Source organism: Drosophila takahashii, chromosome 3R (assembly GCF_030179915.1).
Source record: "Drosophila takahashii strain IR98-3 E-12201 chromosome 3R, DtakHiC1v2, whole genome shotgun sequence".
Classification (NCBI taxonomy): Eukaryota; Metazoa; Arthropoda; class Insecta; order Diptera; family Drosophilidae; genus Drosophila; species Drosophila takahashii.
Window position 1 is genome coordinate 9177381 of NC_091681.1, and position 24144 is coordinate 9201524.

The 24144-nt window shown below is 45.5% G+C and overlaps 5 protein-coding genes across 7 annotated transcripts; 3 read left to right on the forward strand and 2 right to left on the reverse strand.

Moving 5' to 3' along the window:
- Positions 1 to 413: 413 nt before the first annotated feature.
- kra (basic leucine zipper and W2 domain-containing protein kra) lies at positions 414 to 6201 on the forward strand. Of its 3 annotated transcripts, XM_017152807.3 has the most exons (9): positions 1052 to 1309; positions 1499 to 1551; positions 2285 to 2533; positions 2600 to 2700; positions 3543 to 3681; positions 3943 to 4108; positions 4371 to 4614; positions 4685 to 5027; positions 5779 to 6201. In XM_017152807.3, exons 3-9 carry the CDS (start codon positions 2296 to 2298, stop codon positions 5814 to 5816), a joined length of 1269 nt encoding a protein of 422 aa, XP_017008296.1. In that variant the 5' UTR covers positions 1052 to 1309; positions 1499 to 1551; positions 2285 to 2295; the 3' UTR covers positions 5817 to 6201. The 3 variants fall into 3 exon arrangements, with proteins under 3 accessions (XP_017008295.1, XP_017008296.1, XP_017008297.1); XM_017152806.3 differs by lacking the exons at positions 1052 to 1309; positions 1499 to 1551 and adding an exon at positions 414 to 560; XM_017152808.3 differs by lacking the exon at positions 1499 to 1551.
- A 1733-nt stretch (positions 6202 to 7934) lies between these two features.
- Positions 7935 to 10921, reverse strand: Vha26 (V-type proton ATPase subunit Vha26). Its single transcript, XM_017152840.3, has 5 exons — positions 10798 to 10921; positions 10591 to 10702; positions 9855 to 10067; positions 9464 to 9790; positions 7935 to 9402 (listed from the first exon to the last, which is right to left on the reverse strand). The coding sequence occupies exons 2-5, from the start codon at positions 10621 to 10623 to the stop codon at positions 9295 to 9297; spliced, it is 681 nt and encodes a 226-aa protein (XP_017008329.1). The 5' UTR covers positions 10624 to 10702; positions 10798 to 10921; the 3' UTR covers positions 7935 to 9294.
- Positions 10922 to 11198: 277 nt separating this feature from the next.
- Positions 11199 to 13024, forward strand: noi (splicing factor 3a subunit 3 noi). The gene has a single exon (XM_017152838.3). It carries the CDS (start codon positions 11333 to 11335, stop codon positions 12842 to 12844), a length of 1512 nt encoding a protein of 503 aa, XP_017008327.1. The 5' UTR covers positions 11199 to 11332; the 3' UTR covers positions 12845 to 13024.
- Positions 13025 to 13047: 23 nt separating this feature from the next.
- PolZ2 (DNA polymerase zeta subunit 2) lies at positions 13048 to 13771 on the reverse strand. The gene has a single exon (XM_017152841.3). The coding sequence runs from the start codon at positions 13661 to 13663 to the stop codon at positions 13067 to 13069; it is 597 nt and encodes a 198-aa protein (XP_017008330.2). The 5' UTR covers positions 13664 to 13771; the 3' UTR covers positions 13048 to 13066.
- Positions 13772 to 14906: 1135 nt separating this feature from the next.
- Positions 14907 to 23721, forward strand: LOC108064969 (uncharacterized). Its single transcript, XM_017152774.3, has 7 exons — positions 14907 to 15696; positions 15759 to 18014; positions 18641 to 22535; positions 22627 to 22694; positions 22758 to 22886; positions 23004 to 23194; positions 23256 to 23721. The coding sequence occupies exons 1-6, from the start codon at positions 15406 to 15408 to the stop codon at positions 23163 to 23165; spliced, it is 6801 nt and encodes a 2266-aa protein (XP_017008263.2). The 5' UTR covers positions 14907 to 15405; the 3' UTR covers positions 23166 to 23194; positions 23256 to 23721.
- Positions 23722 to 24144: the final 423 nt, after the last annotated feature.

Consider the following 24144-nt stretch of genomic DNA (forward strand, 5'->3'; position numbering starts at 1 on the left):
GATTTTTTTGTAGTAAATCATTTATTTTGATCTAATTGAAGGGAATTCAATAATTTAAACGACAGGTAATCATTCAACCTTTAAATGGGTGTTTGGCAGCCATACTTTAAAATCATCAAAGTAATAAGGGGATTCCCTACACTGTTTCATTACTGAATTGTTGAATTTTGGTCATATGTCAAGGCAACTCTGTAATAGTATCACCAGTATGCACTATTTACTTTAATAAAAATCAGATAGCAAATTTGTTTGTTTTTTTACCTTATTAAAAATTTTTGACAGTAACTAGCAGTACAAAAATAAAATTGTACACAATTTCAGTTTGAAAATTCAACAGATTATTGAATACCCTCGCTATAAATCATCTTTCTTCCTAAGGGTGTGGCCAGTCGGCGACGGAACCGAAATGCTGTAATTTTCCAGCCCAGGCAAGGCAAGTCACTTCGTTAATTTGTGCGAGCAAAACACGGTCATACTGCAAGTCGTCGACAAGAAACAGCCCAACAGCTACACAAAAAGTTACTTCTATTCGCAGCAAAACAGATTTTTTTGTTTTAATCGTAAGTACCCAAGTGCACAAGTAATCTAGACTATATTTAAGCTAGGATTGACCGAGTTAGCGACGAGTAACTTTGCAATTGGCAGTTTTGACAGCTACGAAAAAGCCTTTGTCTGCGCCTTTGTTCGAAAAGGGGTTATGTACGAACTGCGTGCGTATATATGACGAGGTTAGTCATCGGGCAGCCATAAATTCACGCGTAAAAGCATTTAGTGGCCAGCGGGCCTTTGTTCGACTGTACCTTACACATTATTTAATAAGAACGACAGAAATATGCACACTTTGGACCCCGAACCCCCGCTCAGTTTTATTTTTTCGTTTTGCGTTCGCAGTTTCCCCCCGTTTCTTTTCGTCTCCCTATCCCTCTCTTCCGTTCGCCATGTCAATGTGTCGCTTCAAAATGGCGCCGAACCACATGTCTTCGTTATCGGCTCGTCCGCTTCGCCTCGTTCGGCCGTCCGCTCGTGTGTCATTCGTTCATTCGCTCTCTGAATTTCATTTAACAAAGTGGTGCGCGCAGACGGGGCGCTGGACTTGAGGCAAACAACACATACCCAGTAACCGATTGTGATAGCTGTTAAAAATAGAATTCCGGACGTAGTCTGAATTCGACTCGGGCAAAATTGTTAACGTTGATATTAAAGGCAGAAAAGTAAATTCCGTTACAAAAAATACTCTTTGGCTTTCTCTCTCCTCCATCGGTCGCTGTTGAGTGTGTGCGTGCGTGTCAATTTTACAGTGCAACAGCTCGTAAGTAAAAAAGAAAGAGATCTGCCTTTGTTTTTTGTCGACTCGACTCACTAGTATTAGTAAGCGCTGCGAGAGGTTAAATTAAATTACACATTCTTAAGCACGCTCACACGCTCGTCAGTTGTGAAAAAGCAACAGGCGCACACAGCACACGCACGCATACACTCACCGAGTTCGATTACTTGCAAGGACACGCGGAAGCGGCGAACACAGGGCCAGACTTATTTCCGTTGAGTGAAAGTGTAAGTTTTAGTTCCTTGAATCTGCCAAACGCGTACTTGTAACCGGGGTATTTCCATTTTCGCGATTTCGCTGCTGTGACAGTTCCCCGCCGCCAATACATAGACGTCAGCTCACTGGCCGCTTTTGTATGTGTACTACATGCACAATGACCTCGTTTCCCTGCCGCGCGCTAGCTAACAGAGTAACAACGTCAAAATTTCACTTTATTCTGCGTTTCTTTGTCGATTTCTTGGGCGGGCGGTTCTCCTCGTCTCGCCTTTCATTTCATTTCATTTTTCGACATTATCAAACTGTAAAAGATTGAATGCGTGTGTATTTGTAAAGAAAGAAAGGGAGAGGTGGAGTGGAGTGTGCCCGTTCTCTGTCCGTTAATGTGTGAGTGCGCAAAGCACATGTACGCGAGCATTTTTAGGTTAAGGCTCCCTCACACGAGCTGAGTGTTCATGGGGGGTTTGCTTTAACATCGAACTAAGGTGGTAAAATAATATTTTAGGTAAAAAGAATTATTCATTCATCTCGAATGAATCAACAATACCCAAATCTCAGGTCGTGCAGAAGGACTTAGTCATCACTTACATTCGTACGTTCTTAGTAATAACATAAAATAAAAAGATAAAATAATAGATATTCTAACCCATCTAGTGACCTTGGGAATTAAGTCTCTTTAAAAAATATAAACAATAGGGGCGAACTGAAAGCGCTTCCATCTCTGATCGATTTTTACCTTTGCAGCAATTTATTGTATGAGTCAAAAAACTGAAAGACCAGTGCTATCGGGTCAACGCATCAAGACCAGAAAAAGAGATGAAAGAGAAAAATATGACCCAACGGGATTCCGTGATGCGGTCATTGCTGGTCTCGAAAAAACTGAAGGCGACCTGGAACAAATCTCTAAATATCTAGACAGCGCGGGCAACAAGCTCGATTATCGTCGTTACGGTGAAGTTCTCTTCGATATATTGATTGCAGGAGGTCTACTAGGTGAGTCCAATGGCTACAATCAGTTCTTGTTCATATTTATTCTGACTATCTATTTTTCGATTGCAGTGCCTGGCGGTTCCATATCTCAGGATGGCGAAAAGCCGCGCACAAACTACTGCATCTTCGATGCTCCCGAGAGCATGGAGGCCATGCGCAACCATGAACAGGTTTGTAACATTTTTTAAAGTTATGAATTGGTTGTATACATTAACACTATAAATTAGTTAAAACACGTTTCCTTTAAAATTAACAATTCATCGCAGGTTGAGATGAAAAGCCAGTAGTAATTTTTCCAAACATTGCTAATAAAATAAATTAATTTAATTTTGATGGAGCCTTGTCTTATGTTGTCTAAACATGAGAACTTTTTGTTTGTCTGCATGTCATTAGAGCTGATTATAAAGTTCAAAAATGTAATCGGTGTCAAGTATATGCAAAAATAATGACACAATTACTTGTCTTTGGTATGTTATAAACACTTACATTCTGGAGATTTCTTATGTGCCAACAAGTAAATTCTATCTACTGTACTCTATGTGAGCAAACAAACTTATAAGGTCGCACTATTGAATCTAAATTGTATTTGTGCCTGCATATCATTAGAGCTGATTATAAAGTTCAAAAATGTAATCGGTGTCAAGAATATGCAATATGAATTGACACATTAACTTGTCTTTGGTTTGTTATAAACACTAACAGTCTGGAGATTTCTTATGTGCCAACAAGTAAATTCTTTCTACAGTACTCTATGTGAACAAACACACTCAAACGGTCGCGTTATTGAAGCAAAATGCATATTATTAGAACCGGTTATGCATCTCAACAATGTAATCGGTGTCAATATATGCAAAATAAAATGCCATATTTTACTTGTCTTTTTTTTGTGAAACTACTAAGCCAACAATCTAAAGATTTCTAATGTTGCAACAACAACCAAACTTTTTAAAATGAATCGCGACTTATTTAACCGTCAACTAACTTGTGCAAATTTGATTTCTCCGATTTCTAGGTATTTGTTAAGCTCATCAGACGGTACAAGTACCTTGAGAAAATGTTCGAAGAGGAGATGGGAAAAGTTTTATTATTCGTAAAGGGCTTTACCCCAAGTGAACGCATCAAGCTTGCGCGTATGACAGCGCTCTGGTTAGGTAAGTTATACATTTTGTAAAAGCAATCTGTTTCATGTTTATAGCCGGCCCATTTAGTTATACAATTAGTTGAGTCTGGATAAACACTTTCGACTTGCAGCTGAGGGGCTAAAGTAAACTCACTCTTGGTATACTGACTCTTGGATGACTTAGCCACATCCAAAAGCCACGAGCCCAAGGACACGCTTACACTTAGGACCTATAAGCTTATTTTTCGGAAACAATTGACTAAGATCGGATAAGCTTTTTCCTAATCCGCAGTTAACGGCTCTGTACCGCCAAATGTCTTACTGGTACTAAACAACGAGCATCTGATCAAGGATGGCATTGCACTGGAGTTTCTACTAGAGCTGTTCCAGACGTTCAAGCAAGAGAAGGGCATTGCATATCTGATTCAGGCGCTTAAGAAGGGTGGACTGGAAAGCAAGTAAGTTTGTTTTTTTATCATCAAGTTGCAATTAGTCTGGGATGTTCTCAGGAAGATGATTCAATCAGCCAGTTGTGCATCTTTAATTGACATTCCTAGAATAAAAGTTACGACGGAGTTTTACCCAATTCGCAAATGGACCTTCGCTTCATTTGGGTGCCGATTTAATTTCGTACACTATTGTTAAAGTTAAGATCATTTATGAAATATATGAGTTCTTTAAACTAATTAATTTATATTTCCCTCTCGTGCTCTATTTCAGACTTATGGACTTTTTCCCACCAAACAAACGTACTGAGGAATATTTTAAACAAGTTTTTCTTGACAAAGAACTCAATGAGATCATCAAGCTGCATAAGGCTCAGGCTAGCCAGGAGGCAAAGCGTGAGTTGCAGCAGGCGCTCATCGATGATATCAACGATGAGAAGCCACATAATGAGATAGCCTCAGACATAAAAGAATTCTCGCAACGCACCAACATTCCCGATCATGAAATAATTGTCATTGTAAGTCGTGTTAACCCGTTAAAATATCGATCTGGGTTTTTTCTAACGCGAGAGCTTTAATCTTCCTCAGATTTGGTCTACCATCATGTCATTGGGGGAATGGAACAAGAAGGAGGAGCTGGTTACCGATCAGGCTGTTCGTCACCTGAAGACATATTGCACACTGTTGCAGGCTTTCGCCTCGACAGACCGTTCGGAGTTGGCCCTAATCCTGAAGGTGCAGGAATTCTGCTACGAAAACATGAACTTCATGAAGGCCTTCCAGAAGATTATCTTGCTGTTCTACAAGACGGAGGTTCTGTCCGAGGAGATCATTCTGCGCTGGTACAAGGATGGTCACTCAAATAAGGGCAAGATGCATTTCCTCGAACAAATGCGCAAGTTTGTCGAATGGCTTCAGTCAGCCGAAGAAGGTTCGTATTTTTTTCAAATGACTTCTAGTGCAATTATTTGAGAATGGTCTTGCCCAAAATGGCTTGATTCTGGTACACAATTGCAAGAACATTTGAGTTTTTTGCTTGCCTCGTTGCTTCCCAATTCAGTGAATCACGAAGGCCAATGAAAACTTGGACAGCACAGTATTTCATTTCCTAGAGTATCTTAGCAAGTCTTTAATTTGATTCCATCAAATAGAAAAAATTGCACTTTTTGAGAATGGTCTTGTCTCGGATGACACTTTCATTGTACAAAATTGCAAGAGCAAATGGGTTTTTTGCTTGCCTTGTTGCTTTACAAATCCCTGAGCATCACAGGCCAATGAAAACTTGGACAAAATCTGTCGTTACTGAGCATGCTTCTTACCAAGCTTTTGAAGTGCATCCAAAATTTGGTGTCGATTTCAAAGGGTTCATAAACAGCATGCCAGAGCAAAAGAATGATTGGGTGTCCATATAACCCACCCATGGTTCATTTTGGCCAATAATCGTTTGGACAGCTGCATTGGTTTCATTTTGCACAATCCCACTATATGTTCAGAACGGTTTCCTCGTTCTATTGAGCTAAAAGGGAATTGTGCCAGAGCATTTGAATGGTTGGGTGTCCAAATAACTCTTTATAGTTACATTTGGCCAATAATCATTTGGACAGTCGAACTATAGATCCATATAAACTTAGTTTATAACGATTGAGAAGCACACTGACGATTTTTTTTCTTATTGCTTTCAGAATCCGAATCTGAGGACGAACAAAAGAATGGCGAGTAACACTTTGGTTAATGGCTAAAAAGAAAATGAACAACACAAACGGAGCCGCCCTTTACCATCCCCATCCGATAATTCGGAACCAACATCTGCAACAGCCAGTCGAACTATATATACAATCCACCCCTATGAATAACGTCATTATGAAAAACTCCACCTATATAACACTCAAAAAATTCCAACAATAAAGGAGAGAGTAAAACAAACTATCGTGCTAGAATTTCAAAGTTTGTAGTCCACTGTCAGATTGTTTAGTTTTTCAACTGATTTCCATGTATCTATCGTGAATCCATTTAAATTTAATGGCAAAGGAATTTAAAGAAAATGTACCCAAGATGAATATATAGGAACAAACTGATAAACATGTATTAATAAAAGTTTGAAGTTTTACAAGTACCAAAGAATGCCAGAATCGGAGGAGGTATCTTGTAAAGACTAAAATAACATCACTTTGAAATTTCGAGGTCGACTAAAGTTCTTTTGCAAAGTCAACTTGCGCAGAAACTTTTTCATAAATAGAGATTTATGTGGAAAAGGGCTGTGTCCCGTTTGTATGTTCGCTTCATTTTTTAACCCTTTGTCCCTACATATGTATGCATAGCATATAGCAACAAGAAGTATAATTCATCCTGAAATAATCAGCCACGTCGGCACACGGCGACATTGAAGAATGTTATCTTCGAAGCAAAGGATTTATGCTAGTTTCATCGCATCATATTTGAACAGTATCGATCAAATTACGGAATATAAATAACATGGAAGTACATATGTATATGTATACAACCATTAAATGAGATACAACACAAAAGAGTATTTTATATAACGCTAGGGATGGGGTTAGTTCTAATTAGAAGTTTGCCGTTTAGATTGGATTTACCAGCCAAACTTTGATCGTTCAATGACGGATTAAATGTTACATGATTTAAAAAGGAAAAACAAGAGAAATGCTTCCTTCTTCATGTTATATACTTTCCAAGGAACACAATATACCCTTTACACGGAATCTAAAATTATTATAACCGTTAGAGTAGAGTAAAATTGTACATTTAATCGTTGGAAAGTGTTTCATATTTCAATTCCATTTATTGCTCTCTCTTGTCGCTGGCAAAAACATAACACAGCTGCTGATGCCGGAAAAAAGCTGCCAGCTCTACCACTATGCCGTTTTGTTGGTATTTTTGTTATTTTTCGATAAACGATAGGCAACCGGGAGATGTTTCCACTGAGCATCATATGCCAGCAGTTGGTGGATTTGAAAATAAGGGTCGAGTAGCGGCAAGCAAACTGGATCATTGTCAGATCATTTCGCATATCAAAAACCAAAATTAAACGAAGTAAATTTCTGTAAATAATTCATCTACAATAATTAAATTGACAATATGCCTCTCAATGGTTTTAATTCTTCCCGCTTATCAGTTTCGGGTCCAGAAATATTATCATGCATGTTTAATACTGCTGAAAAATACCAAAAATTTGACTCCGCAGCCCTGTAACACGACATTTTTCCTACAAGTTTTTATGGGGTTGAGGCGCGTTAAACGGAAAATGAATGCAAACGCGACGCGTCCATAATAAAGAATGGGCCTAAAAGAGCGCCGGATCCAAAATGTGAATTATTTGTCCTTTTTTACTTCTTCTGGACATTATAATTCCCATTATGTTAATGCAAAAACTAAACTATTATACCCGTTACTCGTATAGTAGCACTTTGAACTTTAAAGTTCAAGGCCAAGCAGATTAGTATACTTTGACATATTACTTTCCACTAATTTATATAAATATTTTTGAATTAATTTTTTAATAAATCAGACGACAAAAACAAATAAATCATCGGAAAATTATGGGAAAAATTATAGCTTTGATGATCTTTACTGTATTTTCTTCTACTCTAAAATTAGCCGTTTTTTAATTTTTTAGAGTTTTGAATTAAATTGAACACAAATCAACTATATTATATAGCTGCCACAGGAAGGGTCGAAAAATATATGTCAAAATAATACGAAAACAGCTATAATTATTAAATATAAACTCAAAATTTATTGTATTTGTAATTAATATGTAGGTCTGATCTGCAAGGGTATATAATTTTGAAGTAAAAAACCTCTTCCCTATCAATATTAATTTTGTTTTAGTTTAGTTTTTGGAAATACTGTTTTTATTCAACATAAATTTTGTTTAAAAGTAATTTTTCTTGCATTTCGTATTTCATGTAATGTATATAGTACTCGATGTTATATAATAACGCATATGCTATTTTGTATTTGTTTGCTAAATTTGTAGTTATTCATCATATTTGAACAATTTAAATTTACTTGGTAACGGTTAGAAAATGAGCCTGAAGAATACACTATGAACATTGGCGAACATGCAAATACAAGGTTCAAATTAGCTGTAGTTCCTGCGTGTTAGTCGTGTGTATGAACGTGGTGTTGTTTTAGAGACTGATATGATGGTGCAGCGCAGAGAAGAAACGGTGGCAGTTCGGCAGCCCCCTAAATTGCGAATCTAATTTCCGTTTTATTATATTTTCTTTTAAGTAATTATATATCTTCATAGTGTGGAAGCTGAACTTGAGGGTCAACAAATTTAGCTACTTGGGCCGCTCGGCAATACTTCTTCGTCTTGGATGCGGTGAATTGTGTGTTTTAAGTGTTGCGTGCTTATTTGCGTGTATTCGTTCAACAACAGACATTGATGGTTTTCGGGGCTTTTGATGGGCCAGTGGAAGCTGCACACGCGTCCGTTGCCCTCGAAGCAGCGAAATTGGCACTTGGGTCCATTTCGGTGTTTCGAAGGGCAACAATGCTGATTGGTTACGTGCGCAGGCTGCCAGCGGCACGGAAAAGGGTGATCCACTGCCGTTGTTCCTCCTAATCGCTGCACTTGATAATTACAAACATAAACGACATAGACATATAAAACTTCAACAAAGACTACAGACGACAGAAATTAATGTACAAAAAACAACGTAAAAGAGGGCAAATTTGAAAACAAAATTCTTGGACAGGAATGTATGCAAAATTTTAAAGTGTATGTATACAATATAAGCACATGCCTTGACCTACTGCTCAGAAATATGTGCATATGTAAAAAAAAACGAACAAACTTTAACAAACTCGTATTATGCTTTCGTATGCTCCTAGGATCGTGTCCTCTAAACTATATAGTAAGTATTGGCATACAAACATATATATCGGAGTATATATATGTGTGTTTAGTGTGGGTATCATATAACTGTTGCATACACAAGGACCGAAATGTTCTTGAGTGTTTCAGTTTCCCTATACAAAGACAACGGCAAAAGTATTTTGAAATCGAATATAATCCTAGCTGTTGCCTGACTGCCAAAGGATGAGTTTACTTGGGTTCAATATTTAGTGGGTGGAGCTTCTGTAGTAATAACTTGAACTGTTCCTGCTGGATTGGTGTTGATGCTGGTTCTCTTTCTGATTAGTTGTGTTTTGTTTTGCACTTAAAGAATTTAATCGGTGAATTTGCGATTGACGTTACGGCCGAAGAGGGCGTTACGAATCTCGGGCACCAGCTGCTGCGAAATGAGCTCTAATCTGGACTCCAGGGTGTTGGGCACCTGCAGAAATAATAGGATTAGTTTTGAGAGCGCTTCTTCAGTTGCTCGGGGGAGGTCAAACCTTGATGCGTCCGTTCAGGGCCAGCAGCTCAACACCGCCGCAGGTATCAGCAGAGAGGAAGTCTTTCTCGTCGATGAAAAGATCGACGTTCTGTTGGATCCCGGCCTTGTACTGCTCCACAGCACTGGGCAGGACATCGCGGACCAGGGGAACATCGACCTCGCGGCAGCGCAAGATGACCTTGGGCTCCATGACCTGGAACAGGCCCTGGACGATAAGCTTGGTCAGCACAGTCTGGTATTCGGACTGCTTCTGGGTGACCTCGCCGAGACGCTTGCGGGCATCATCCAGCACGCTGCTCACATGGTCCTCGCGCACTTTCAGCACCTGTAACGAGTTTCCAAACGAGTTGAGGTTTCCCAGGCCAAGACCACCTAATAGACACACCCACCTTCAGGCGAGCCTGGTTGAGCATGTTGGAGGACTGGATCTTCTTCTGCAGCTCCACCTGCTTCTCCTTCTTCTCGTAGTACTCCATGATCTTGAGGCGCTGCTGCTGGACGAGGCGTCCCTTCTCGATGTTGAACTCCTCCTCGGCCTTGGCGTCGATCTCCTCGGCTTTTTCATTGGCCTCCTGCTCAATGAACGCCATCATGTGTTTGATCTGAAAAACTCGTCCTGTTTAGTAGTTGCCCCTTTCGTCACATGATAACTGCATTGGCTAGAAGTCGTCCCAAAACCCTAGCCTCTATTTATTTTCGTTAAAGTTTTGATAACGTAAGGGGTTTGCTGGTCGTGTGACAGAGAGTGCGAGTGTGGGGGCGCAGGGCTAGTCGTCTCGCTCCAACACATTGGCCCATTGCGGGGGCCGTGTCACATGACCAGCACGAATTTTTTACTCACTTTTTACGCAAAGTATTTGGACAAATACTTTGCTAGGTCCCTAATAACCAATTAATCTGATGAAACTGCAAACTACTTGAACGATTTAGGCCAATTGGGCAGATGGCAGGCCAGTAAGACGGGAATGGAAAGTTCACATGACTCGGGGAACATTTCGGGTCCCATGACTTCGCCATCTTTACATTGCGGAGTCCAGACCAGGAGGAATCTCTGGTTTTAAGTGTTTCCCTATTCTATCCACCACGTCCAGGAACGATCTTCGTCGCTTTCCCGCTCCCAATTACCTGTTTCTGTACATCTGCATCGCTCAGTGCCATCTTGACTGATTTTTTCACTTGCACAAACCGAACCGAAAGGAAATTCAAGTGTTTCGTAGAAGTCCACGTACAACCGTGCCTGCAATGGTTACAAATTAATTAAACTAATAAATTCAGAGCCGAGTTCGCTTGAAACTGCGGCCAACACGAGGAAAGTGGAAAACGGTAAGTTACTTTTGCCTTCTGCCCAACGTCTGAAAATTTTCACTGCAAATCGATCATATGATTTCACGCGAAGTGTGACCCTGCGCTTGGGTGGGTAAAAATGTGTATTTGTTGGAGCTGTCAGATTATCGACGAGAATATCGTTATCGAGTAGTAACAGGGGTGTCATGTTCTTAACTCGACTTGGTATTACCTATTAATTAGAGTACCAATTGAAAACAAACCATTTTCAACTTACTTTACAGTTACCTAATTTTGTCGAAATGTGTGTCACAGAAGTGTTTAGTATATAGCGTTACGCAACACAATTAAGTAATAAATAACAGGCTACGACCAATGTAAACGCTCTATAACCAGCTCTTCGCTGTTGCGACTTTAAAAGGCGGTGTGATTTCGATTTTTTTGCCATCCCTACTTCGTGGTGACTGTTTTTTAATATACACACGCTAGCTACAGAGCAGTTTTGTTTTCGCTTGGATTTCGCTGAAGAAAAGATACCTTCTACTCGAACTTTAATTCATTTATATCCTCGCACTGAAGAGCCATGGAGACGCTCCTGGAGCAACAGCGACGCTACCACGAGGAGCGCGAGCGTTTGGTCAAACTGATGGTGGACGAGCATGCGACGAAGAAGCCGGGCGAAAAGGAGCGCATCCACTCTGAGCACCGGCTGAAGTACCTCATGGAACTCCACCACAACGCCACGTCCCAGCTGCGCGACCTCTACGAGGACAAGGACAACGAGCGGAAGGCGGAGATCGCGGCCCTTTCGGGACCCAATGAGTTCAACGAGTTCTACGCCCGCCTCAAGCAGATCAAGCAGTTCTACAAGTCGCATCCGGCCGAGGTCAGCGTGCCGCTGTCCGTGGAGTTCGACGAAATGATCCGGGTGTACAACAATCCGGACGACATGAGCGCCCTGGTGGAGTTCACGGATGAGGAGGGTGGCGGCCGGTATCTGGACCTCAACGAGTGCTACGAGCTCTATCTCAACCTGCGGGCGGTGGAGAAGCTGGACTACATTACCTACCTGATGTCCTTCGACCACGTCTTCGACATCCCACGAGAGCGAAAGAACCGCGAGTACCGCAAGTACATAGAGACCCTCAACGACTACCTGCACCACTTTATCCTGCGAATTCAGCCCCTGCTCGACTTGGAGGGCGAGCTGCTGAAGGTGGAGCTGGACTTCCAGCGCCAGTGGTTGCTGGGCACCTTCCCCGGCTTCTCGCTCAAGGAGACCGAGTCTGCGCTGGCCAACACCGGCGCCCATCTCGATCTCTCCGCCTTCTCCAGCTGGGAGGAGCTGGCCTCGTTGGGACTGGATCGTCTGAAGTCGGCTCTTGTGGCCCTGGGGCTCAAGTGCGGCGGCACCCTGGAGGAGCGTGCACAGCGGCTATTCTCGACAAAGGGGAAGAGCACTTTGGATCCCGCCCTGATGGCCAAGAAACCCAGCGCCAAGACCGCTAGTGCGCAGTCACGGGAGCACGAACGCCACAAGGAAATCGCCCAGCTGGAGGCGCTGCTCTACAAGTATGCGGAGCTTTTGTCCGAGCAGAGAGCGGCCACCAAGGAGAATGTCCAGAGAAAGCAGGCTCGGACCGGAGGCGAGCGGGATGACAGCGATGTGGAGGCTAGCGAGTCCGACAACGATGACGATCCCGATGCGGACGACGTGCCGTACAATCCCAAGAACCTGCCACTTGGGTGGGACGGCAAACCAATCCCGTACTGGCTGTACAAGCTGCATGGCCTGAACATCAGCTACAACTGCGAGATATGCGGAAACTTCACCTACAAGGGTCCCAAGGCCTTCCAGCGCCACTTCGCGGAGTGGCGCCACGCGCACGGCATGCGCTGCCTCGGCATCCCGAACACCGCCCACTTCGCCAATGTCACGCAGATAGAGGACGCGATCACCCTGTGGGAGAAGCTCAAGTCGCAAAAGCAGAGCGAACGCTGGATCGCCGACCAGGAGGAGGAGTTCGAGGACTCGCTGGGAAACGTGGTCAACCGGAAGACGTTCGAGGATCTGAAACGCCAGGGACTGCTTTAGAGTAGATATATTTGGTCAATCGTTTGAGGGGCTTAGTAATATTAAAACTGTACTTGCTGCGGAGAAATTGACTTTCGTTACTTTCGGAAAAAGTCTATAAGTATGCTAAGATTACCATACGATTAAAGTTAGCGACCAGCGTAGTCTATATAATTTTAAATAAAACCCACATCTTGTAAACTTGTTATTTTTATTTAATACGTAACAATTATCTTGGAAACATTAGTTGAGGATAAGTGCCTCCATTTTCAACCCCACACTCTCCACCGAAGCCAAGGGTAACAGGGAAAGGGTTTGTGACGGCATTTGCGCTTTTGGACTTGGGGCTTGAAGCCATGGAAACTCCTGGTACTGGGACTCATGGCTGAGGCGAATGAATGCCTCCTGCGTCGTGTGCAGGTGGACTTTAAACTGGCAGCTTCCTGCAGGAAGTTTTCGGACCTGATTTAGCCGTTCGGATGTTTGGTAGATGGCTGCGCGGAGCTTCTGCTCGAATTCCATTAAATGATCGTCCGCCAATTGGACATCCTCCCGACATTCAAGGGACAGTTTGTAGCTCTCCAACTGCTCATTTTCCTTCTGGAACAATATCAGCTCTAGGCCCTGCAGCTCCCGGCGGCGGAGCAGTTCCTGAGCGGATCTGAAAACGCCGGTCAGGTAGTTATTGAGCGGCGGGAAGATGGAGACAAAGACCGGCGTATTGTACATTCGCTTCATTTTAAATATGTGCGCGGGGTAAATACCACGAGCATACAGAATGTGGTTGACCAGCACCTCTAACGCCTCTACGATGATGTCGGCCTCATTCTCCGCCTGCATTTCGCCCGCGAACGCTAAGTGGTTACTTTTGACAGTACAGTGAAAATAGAATAAAACAAATGCCGGGAAAAAATCAACCAAAAGGGAAAGAGACACCCTCTAAACAGAGTATTAGTTTCTGGAATTCGCTGTTGCTGCAACTGAGTCACACATACCGCCGCTGTTGCAAAAACAGCTGACCAGTTTACAAGATGTAAGCATGGACAAAAGCAGCAGTTAAGAGAGTTATTTGGCTTTCTCGTCTAAAACGGGTTACCGCCATCTCCTTTTGGTACATTGAAACACACTTTTCGCTGATGCGTTTGAAAAGTTGAATTGCAGAATCGTATCACAGAGATCTGCTCTAGGATATAATGGAAGAAAAATTCACTGTTACGGAATTTTGCCTTTGTTGCAGAAGCGCCGAATTGGGTATTATTTACCCCTTGTTTTATTCAGTGCGATATATACAAATATATTAAAAATTTTGCCAAAAGTTTTAATTATATAAAACAAGAAAGGAAGTTAACTTCGGCCAGCCGCAGTTTATATACCCTTGCAGGTATGCCTACTCAAAATGTTTTTTTTTACATTGTCAAAAATCAAAACGCCTACTTTCTACAAACTTACAATGGTTTTTCTATTATTTTTTTGATTATTCCTATGGAAGCCATAATATATAGTGGTCCGATCCTTCCGACATATGTACTACCTGCAATAGAAAGAAGATTTTCGGAAAAGTTTCATCGCGATAGCTTTAAAACTGAGGGACAGACGGACATGGCTAGATAGACTCGGCTATTGATGCTGATCAAGAATATATATACTTTATGTGGTCGCAAAACTCTGACTGAAATTATAATACCCTCTGCAGGAGTATAATGAATTATGCATTGTTTCTTAAAAGGTATCTTTGCAAATCAAAATCATTTCGGAATATTTTATTTTTTAAACAAATTAATTGCTTAGATTTTATTTTAATAAGGTTTTTGTTTAAAAATATGTAATCAAAACGAATAGATTTAAAAAATTTGCAATAAAATCTAGAAAATAATTTTGTTTAGATTTTCTTAAATAAGTTCAAAAATAAATTTCGAAATACACTTTTACTGGATGACGCTTTTATACTTATTTCACTTAATTTGCTTAAAAAATAATCCACCGATTTTCCTTATTGAAACCGAATAAACGATAATAACCAAATGCGTCAAGGCATCGGCGGCGGCAGCGAACTATCGAAAGTGTTCGCAGGCGTTCTCCCACCTCTAGTTGAAAAAATGGCTGAAATCCAAGTGTGTGTGTGAAGGAAACTGTGTGAGAAAAATTTGCGTTTGCTACCAATTTGGAAATATCGGCGTTGCGGCGACAAAATCAGGCTCCATTGTCCCCTGGCCACCGCAGCTGTCGCTCGCACGATTCCGAACGAAGGACGCGAAGGGGCGAAAGTCCGGTGCAGCGTCAGAAAATTGGCAACTGATGCTACGCTCGGCAATCGGCACTCAACTCCATCTCCACTCACAGCGGCCTGCAATTACAGGCAAGCCAGGCCGAAAAGCGACTTCTCAGACTCCGGCTGGTCATCGTACCGAAAATGCGGCTACCAGGCCGAGAGCAGATACCACTAGGAGCGGATAATTAGATGAGAATTCAGCGAAGAGCACTCCCTATATGCAATATATATGTAATACACACGCGCCTGCCCCGCCGACAGTGTACATACATCAATATATCGGCTTGCTACACACATACGCAGTTGCATCAGCATGTCCGACCGTGATTCTGATTCCGAATCCGACGCTGGTCCGCCCGTGAGTCACCAGCGGGTGCAGCGGAACCGGCGCATCATCATGCGGATCGAGTTCAAGGACTCGGAGGACACGGCCTCGGATCCCGACCTGGACGAGCGTCCCTCCTGCTCCACGGCGAACCGGCTGAGACGCAGCGCCCGTCGCCAGGAGGCGGATTCCGACTCGGACGCGGTGACCCGGAAGTCAACGCGCAAGCTGCGCACTCGCCACGGACCGCGGAGCGACTGCTCATCCAGTGGCAGCGAGGTAAGGCACAGCCGCATAAGGTCACTTCATAACCTTTCAATGTTCCCTAAACTCGATTCCAGATCAATCAGCGGGTTGCGCGCAGCAGCAAGCGGAAGAAGGTGGAATCCTACGACGAAGAAGAGCAAGAACCAGCACCCAGTCGGCTCCAGCCCACCCCCGCTGAGGCTGATCCCGGCTTCAGTTCCGACAGCAGCAGCAACGATCTGCTGGAGAAGTGCCCCATCTGCCTGCTCACCTTTCGGCAGCAGGAGATCGGCACGCCCGCCACATGCGAGCACATTTTCTGCGCGGCCTGCATCGACGCCTGGTCGCGAAATGTCCAGACCTGTCCCATTGACCGCATCGCCTTCGACCGCATTGTGGTGCGGGACTCGTACGCCAGCCGGCAGGTGGTGAGGGAAGTGCGGGTGGATCTGAGCAAGTCCAAGACCGAGTTGGCCCTGGACGACGAGGCTGAGGGCGCGGCCGTTTCCGAGGAGGAGCTCACGAACTGCGAGGTCTGCGAAAGTCCGGAGCGAGAGGATGTGATGCTGCTGTGCGACAGCTGCAACCAGGGATACCACATGGACTGCCTGGACCCGCCGTTGCACGAAATTCCCGCCGGCTCCTGGTACTGCGACAATTGCATTGACTCCGAGGGCGAGGATCCCGATGAGCAACTGGAGCTGGCCGACGACTTGAGCCAGCTGTACGAGGATATCAGGGGAATGGGCTTGCCGGAGACTCGGCTCAGAGTGCGTGAGGTGCAGCAACCCCCGAGAATCCTACGCACCCGTCAGAACGAGCGCATTCGGGCGGCTGTTCTGAGACGCACTCGGTCCGGCGTTGAAGACTCCGCTCTGACCCGAACTCGCACCCGGACCACCACCACTACCACAACCACTACGACAACCACTCGGCGCACAACCACTAGCACCAACAAGCGGCCCGTTCAACGTCGCCGACGGCGAAGGACTCGCCAACGCACCTATGTCGTTGAGTACGACTTGAACAACTTTGACGAAAAGTTTGCCCTGAAGACGAGCAAGAAGGTGATCCGACGACGTCGACGTCGCCGTCGTCGTGTCGTGGCCCCCGCCTCTAGTGAAGGTCCCGGGCGACGTCTCACCGCCAGCAAGCGACTCGCAGAGCAGTTGGGAGTAAAATCAGACGGAGTGCAGCGTTCTCATTTCAATGGCGGAACTGCCTCTAGCTTTTCCCTCTTCGGGAACGCCAATGACCTGGAGTATTTCTCGGACAGTGAGCCTGATTTCGGCGGCAGTGCCACTTCTGCTGGCCTCGGATCGACTGCAGTTCAAACTTCGGTGCGCATTGCCAGCATTGGAGCGCCGCGCATCCGCAAGGCTTTGCTGCAAGGCAAGGCACGCATAGCAGCCACACCCTCGGTCCCCACGCCAGCTTCAGCTGGAGATATACTGTCCAGCATTTTGGACATGCAGGATCGTTGGCACGATGCCTCGCGTAACCTGGAGAATGTGCACATTAGGGCGGATGGTACCCTTAATCTCCCCCAGAGGCCTGCGGTTGCAGCGACACCAGCAGCGGCTACTTCTCAGCCCGAAGAGCATCTAACCCACGCGCCGCTCTATCAGCGCGGAGGCGGAGGACCCAATTATAATAGGGGCGGCGGCCCAGGATCAGGTGACAACTACAACAGTCGTTACAGCGGCAATAACAGTTACAGGGGAGGCGGTGGAGGCGGCGGAGGACAGTCGAGCAGTGGCGCCGGAGGAGCATCCAGCAGTGGCGGAGGTTCGCGTTCAGCAACCAGTGGCGGAGATGGCCAAGGGGTCGGCGGTTTCAGTAATCAGAACTTTAGTAGCCCCAGCCCCAACAACAACAACAGCAACACGAATGTGTCAAGCTTTACGCCCTTCCACCTGCGCTTTAACACGCCCAACCGCCAGCAGCAGCAACGCCAGCAAAACGCGACCCCTGCCAACCAACCTACGCCGCCTTTTCGCGGCAGTGCACCGTCTCCAGCCCCGGTGGCATCGCCATCAAACAGTTTTCCAGCACGGCCTCCGATGTTCGCTCCTCCGGTAAATCATCATACTCCACCAGTGATGGGCATGCCAGTAGTGCTATCGATACCACCACCGCCTATGCCACCCGCTAGCCTGCCTTGGAACAATCCGATCTTCAAGATGAACACGTTGCAACAGTCACCGTTGAAGGCCAGCGATCGAAACGCAGATGACGATGTCGACAATTGTCCAAACTTCTCAATTTACTCGCAGGAGTCGCAGGCTGTGGCTAGTGCTTCAGCAATGGCACCGGGCGCCGCACAAGGACCAGCTGATGTATCGGATAAGGTATGATATTCAATCAAATATTTAAATTATTTTAGTATAGTAGTTTTCTATTTTGTTCAAATTATTTGATCTTCTGACGCGTAGCTTAAGACTTCAAGAAAGTAAGAGGGCATTGAAAGGGTAAAGTCGTAAATTAAAGATTGAAGCTGTGAAATTCGTTCTTTGGAAATGAAATTTGTATTGAAGCCTCTTCAAAATAAAAACATTTACTGAACACTATCTCCTCCCGCGAGAAAGCGCTTTAGAGTTCACTTCCTTTTCAAATCAAATACATTTTGAGATTAGAACTTTAATTGTCTTTAAAACATATTTTTTTAACACTCCTAGGGGTTTTTTCAAACAATTTTAGGTTCTATGAATTTCAGTTTGTAAAAAATAAATCGGAACCGAAGACGCCTATAGTTGAATGATTTTTTTTATAAAACTATTATTAAAATGTTACGGAATTAAATGGATTTGACTAGAGTAATGTTCTTGGAATGTTGTTGAAAGCTAAGCAAGTCGTATAGTTTGAGAAGATATGAGAGAATATAACATATATATATGTAAGTCACAATTAATAGTTATTAAGACCGTTGGTTCTTTGCACCGTACTAACCATTTTATTTTAATCGTTTCAACAACAGGATGATGATGATATGAATGAGGATTTAGTACAATTAGATGATGATGAAGATGATAATGAGATACCGTTGCCCCTGGGACCGGAGCCCGAGCCAGTGCCCGAGAAAGATGATCTTTACGAGCCTGAGAATCCAACCGATGAGCCCGATGAGCAGGAAGAAGACGACAAGTCCTGTGAGGCTGTGCCCATGGAGGAATCTGAGGCCTCCGATCAAGAGCCCAGTGACTCACACTTGGCCGCAGCTCCATCAGAGGAGGCTAATATGCGCAGCACTCCCAGCCCAGTGGCTAAGGAGGACCGAGCTGTGGATCGAGACCGGGCCAAGGGCGTGCTAGAGCTTTATGATGAGAGCGACTGGGAGGAGTTGGACATTGACAAACCGAAGGAATATGAACAGCCGCTGGGTGCGGAAAGGGAGGCCAGAGAAGCCAGCCCCAAGCCGGTGAAATCTAGGAAGCCAGCGGGTAATAAGGATGGAGAAGCCGATAAGGACGACAACGCAAGCGGCAGTGATCATGAGCAGGATCGCTCGTACACGCCTTGTCTGGACGAAAAGAGTTTGGCGGAGGGGGAGGAGGAGGAGGTGACGGCTGCGGTAGAGCATCGGGATGATGCCACTACCAGTCCCAGGACTGCTTCCTCGAAGGCTTCCGATGACGAAGATGGGCCGGAGAAGGCTGTCGGCACGGATATTGTGTCAGAGGACGATTTGACCAACGAGATCGGCTCAAAAAAGAGACGCAGTCGAAGCCGCGGAGGGGCGGCCAACGAGGGAAAGTCCAAGTCGCGCTCAAAACGCGGCCAGGACGAGACTTTCAAGAAAATTGGGAAGCGACAGAAGGATCGGAACTACCGTGGAGACAAGCCCGAGCCAGAAAGGATCACCCATTCGAGCTCTCGAAGTCGCACTCCAAAGCTCCGTTCCAAGAGCCCGAAGGCCACCAACAAGAGCGTCAGTCGGAGTAGGAGCAAGAGCAGGAGTCGTTCTGTCAGCCGCAATAGAAACCGGCGGCGCCGCAGCCGAAGCCGCTCAAAATCCTACTCCCGCTCCCATTCGAGGTCTCGCTCGCGTTCCAACTCATTTGGACGCATGAAATTCGCCTATCGCGGACGGGATAACCAGCGTGGGTTCGTCCGTGGCCGCGGAGGACTGCGCTTCAACTACAACCGCAACCAACAGTTCCACAACAGGCCGTTTCAGCACTACGGCAACAATTACCACCAGAACCAAAACTACCACCACCAGCACCATCAGCAGCAGCATTACTTCCAGTATAACCAGCATGGTCAGCACCACCAGTTCTTTCAACGTCCCAAACGAAGGGAGCTGCCTCGCTACGACGTTCGCAATGTGGTGGGTGCATCGAGGCATCAGGCAAAGGATCGCTACGGACGCGACGCCATGCGGTCGGGCCGAAGTCGTTCGGGAAGGCGCAATTCGCGCAGTTTCTCGCGCAGCGCTTCGCGGGGATCAAGGGGCTCCCTGCGCTCTCGTTCTGGTTCGCCCAAACGGCTGCGCAGCTTCAGCATCTCGCCGACTCCACCGCCGGGAACTTCTCCCTCACCCCACAAACAAGGCGGCGGTCGTCGAACCTCACCGGGCAGACGCTATGCCCGCTCGCCCTCGGCGCTTCCACCTCCTCCAACCGAAAGGGCCCATACTCCGGTGTCTGCGCACTCGAGAGGATCCCGCTCGCGCACTCCCAACCGCATTAACGGAGGAGGAGGCAATAGATCTCCCCTTTATCTTGGCTCTCCGCGCTATACTCCACGCTTGAGTCGCAGCCGAAGCAGAAGTCGTTCAAAGAGTCCTAAGGATCCGCCCAAAAAGAAGAAAAAGAAGTCAGATAAAAAGAAGAAGAGCAAAAAGAGGACGGGCAGCGCTAGTCCGACGACTGCTGCCCGGATGCGACGCATATCACGGCAACGTGATCCTTTCGAAGATGCCGACGACTTCCTGGCCCCGCAGAGAAAGCGAAAGAAGGGAGGAATGCCCACCGGTCAGTGGTCCCCCTCGCCTTCGCCCGGTCGCTGCGATTTCCTGCATGACGGCGACTGCCAGGACAAGAACCCGTCTTGGACGCCGCCCCTGGGATCACCTAAAGGCGCAGGCGGCCACTATGATGGCGCGTTGACGCCCAAGAAAGCGAAGCGCAAGCGGGACAAGAGCAAAAAGAAGAAAAAACAGCATCCGCTGGAGAAGCAGCGAAAGGAGAAGAAGCGCAAGCGTCGAACCCAAACGCCAGAGCCGCTGCCATCGAAGGAGGTCTTTGCCTCGGGCAACAATATTCTGGTGAGCGTGAGCTTCAACAAGGAGGCGACCACAAGCAACCCAACGATGGGTTCCCAGCAGCAGTCGATAGTCACAATGGCTTCCGGCAGGGAGGATCTGTTGAGCAATCGCTTGGCCACCATCGACCACCTGGCCAACAGCAACATTAGCAGTGCTGTGGGGGCCATCAAGAAGGGAAAGCGGGACAAGACCCGCAAGCGCAAGAAGCTGGAGGCTAAGCCTGTGGCTATCATCGATCTGGAGCGCTCACCCTTCCAGGTTCACCAAGAGCCGGCAGATGTTATTGTGCTTACAGACAGTGAGGATGCCGCAGACCAACTCTCGACGAGAAGGGAGAGAGAGCGGGACAGGGAACATGATATAATGAGGGAAAACGGACAAAGGGAGAAAACCCCGCAGGTCGGTTCATTGGACACAATTATGGAGGCCTCGTATGAAAACATGACGCAGTCCACAGGACCCAAGACGCCCCCCGAGCCGCCTCTCGTCAAGTTCAACCTGCCCACCAAGAAAATGCAGCACAAGGCTCGCAACAATCCGCTTCACGAGGACGCAGATGAAATTAATTCTGCAGACGAGCTGGAGGCAGCCTGTTCGCTGGCTCCCGAGGAGCAGACGCCCCAGCACGGCCATGGCAGCCACGATGGCGGCCAGAAGATAGGTCCAAACACACCTCCGGAGTCGGGACCATGCTCGCCAGATGCCTACGATCCGTTCGAGCCGACCAAGTCGCCCTCTCTTTCGCCGCGATCGCCGACACCGACTCCGGGCCAAAGCCTGGATCAGCAGGCAGCCAGCATGCCGGCGAGCAGTGCCATCGGATCGGCATCTGGGGACAAAGGGGAGAGCGATGCTGCCCATGCAACAGTGTCCAATGCGAGCACCAGCACCCAAACTCAGACGAGCGTCCTAAACCCCGCGGATCTGGTGATGGCGCTGATGAACAAGTCCAACCAGAGCGCAACCATCCAGCAGGAGAGCGAGGTGAGCTCCGCCCAGTACATTAGCAGCAGCTCCGTCAGCCTGACCTTGGGCGTTGGGTCCAGCAGCGGTGGAGGCGTAGGAGCTTCTGGCGGAGGCGACAGCCATGACAAGGCTTCCGACGGCAAGACAGTTACCGTTCTCTCTAACGTGCTGCTCACAAGCAGCAGCGTGGTGTCCAGCTCGCAGCACATACCTTCTATTTCTAGTCCCACGCCTCCCTCGAAAAAGCTCACTCCACTGCCCAAGGCGGGAGGGAGTGTGGCCAGCAGCAGCAGCGGCGTTGGCAACATGCCCACTACGAGTGCTGGGGTAGGTGGCCTGCGGAACGGTAGCGGCATCGGGAATGCCGGAGGATCCGCCAACGCTCTAGACGACTCCTTGGAGAGCCCCTACTCGCCAGACTCGGCGGATTATGATGATCTGTTCGAGCCACCCAATTTAATGGAGGGCAGCAGCAGGAGAGCGAAGGGTGGAGCAGCCGGGGGCAAGGTGGAGATTTTCGATAACCTATTTGGAAGCAGTTCGCCCGTGGGCAACACTCGGATGTCGTCGCGATACAACACAGCAGCGGGCAAGAAGTCGCATCGCAGCAAAGGCGACCGAAAATCAAAATTAAAAGGTAAGTTGGGCTGGCCATAATTTACAAGCCAGTTCATTCATTTCAAGTATAGTAAACCTGTATAATACATTTGAATTTTTTTTAATTTCAGGTGCAAGGAATCCTGATGTATATGACGATGTGCCGAATTCGGCAACGGATCTACAAAATAAGGATAGAGTGAGTCAATTTCAAAAGCATAAGGTTAAACAGAAAAAATATTATTTTGTATTTGCTTTGCAGCTGCTACGCAAGTTAAATCGACAAGAACGTGTCGTTGAGGAGGTTAAATTGGTGTTGAAGCCCTACTTTAACAAAAAAGCGATTACTAAGGATGACTACAAGGACATCATGCGGAGAGCTGTGCCCAAGGTGAGTGCCATGATTCATAAGTTTACATATTCTAATCGCGTCAAATAACACGTCTAATTATTTATTTTTTTACCAAAAATTGTATTGAATAACAATTATATTATTTTATTTTATCAGATCTGCCACAGTCGGTCTGGTGAAATTAATCCACACAAGATTAAAAATCTTATAGACGCCTATGTACGGAAATTCCGAGCAAAGCACAAGAAGTTGAGCCTCCTTAATACAGGACAAGTTAGCAGTGCGGTTAAATGTGCCGCCTATTTAAAAAAACTTTAAGCGAGCAAGCGATCGCATAGGATCTGGCAGTAAGTTCCAATTCATAACCGCTAGTTTGGACAAACAAATAAAATATTTTTCTATTTATAGCATTGGGTAGAAAAGTATAAAGAACTTTGCGGTCGCATGCATTCCTACAATCTACCATCAATTGAAAACAACAATATTTACCAGACACCATCGCAAATCTAAGGGAAAATAAATGGAAAACTCATAAACTGTCATTTACTATTGGAATTTAGTTGTTAAGTCAATTTTAGGTCACCTTACGAATGATTTTAGACCATAAGCAAAACACAGAAGTGAAGAATTTTAAATTATAAGCAGTAGCAAGATTGCCACCTAATTTTCGGTTACCCAAAGCACTACAAAAACACTTTATTTATATCAAGACTAGTTCATTAGATTGTTTATTTGTACGACACCTGTAATAATAATATAACTGTTTTGCATGAGCATTAACCAATTGTAAGTAGTTAAGTGAAGGCAAAACAAAATTGTATTTTACCTCTGATAATTTAAATATTTAAATTAAAACACATCTGGTAAAAATTTATTGGTAGCCTGAATACATGGGCTTGCATTGAATAAGGCATAGAAAATTCCCGTGAATGTCGTTCATGCAGTCGAGTATTTTTCTTGAACGAAGATTGTTATCAAACAATTGTAATTATGTATTCATATGAATTACTGCATGGCCAGTTATGCAGTTCATCTATTAGGCACTTGATTTTGCATAGTCTGTCAGTCATAACTTTTGAATAAAGAGAAAGAGTGTTTGCATTGCAACACAACTGCTAACAATATATAAATACAAATTGTGCTAAATCGTTTTGTAAATATCATATAAATAAAAATAAAAGCGATCATTAACTAATCCAAATATGTTGTCTTAATTGGTCTTGTCCTTTATCTCATTAATAATTTATTTGTTTCAAGCCCTCCCATTATTAAAATATTAATATTATATTTATATGCG

What these genes read in the sequence shown, in the direction of transcription:
- kra (XM_017152806.3), top strand. Translation starts at nt 2,296, where the DNA reads ATGAGTCAAAAAACTGAAAGACCAGTGCTATCGGGTCAACGCATCAAG. An exon ending in AAGGGTGGACTGGAAAGCAA is followed by an intron (nt 4,109 to 4,370) that starts GTAAGTTTGTTT and finishes GCTCTATTTCAG; the next exon opens with ACTTATGGACTTTTTCCCAC. An exon ending in GCTTCAGTCAGCCGAAGAAG is followed by an intron (nt 5,028 to 5,778) that starts GTTCGTATTTTT and finishes TATTGCTTTCAG; the next exon opens with AATCCGAATCTGAGGACGAA.
- Vha26 (XM_017152840.3), bottom strand. Translation starts at nt 10,623, where the DNA reads ATGGCACTGAGCGATGCAGATGTACAGAAACAG. An exon ending in ATGCAGATGTACAGAAACAG is followed by an intron (nt 10,068 to 10,590) that starts GTAATTGGGAGC and finishes CGAGTTTTTCAG; the next exon opens with ATCAAACACATGATGGCGTT. An exon ending in CCCTGAACGGACGCATCAAG is followed by an intron (nt 9,403 to 9,463) that starts GTTTGACCTCCC and finishes TTATTTCTGCAG; the next exon opens with GTGCCCAACACCCTGGAGTC.
- noi (XM_017152838.3), top strand. Translation starts at nt 11,333, where the DNA reads ATGGAGACGCTCCTGGAGCAACAGCGACGCTACCACGAGGAGCGCGAG.
- PolZ2 (XM_017152841.3), bottom strand. Translation starts at nt 13,663, where the DNA reads ATGCAGGCGGAGAATGAGGCCGACATCATCGTAGAGGCGTTAGAGGTG.
- LOC108064969 (XM_017152774.3), top strand. Translation starts at nt 15,406, where the DNA reads ATGTCCGACCGTGATTCTGATTCCGAATCCGACGCTGGTCCGCCCGTG. An exon ending in CCGAAAATCAAAATTAAAAG is followed by an intron (nt 22,536 to 22,626) that starts GTAAGTTGGGCT and finishes TTTTAATTTCAG; the next exon opens with GTGCAAGGAATCCTGATGTA. An exon ending in TGCGGAGAGCTGTGCCCAAG is followed by an intron (nt 22,887 to 23,003) that starts GTGAGTGCCATG and finishes TTATTTTATCAG; the next exon opens with ATCTGCCACAGTCGGTCTGG.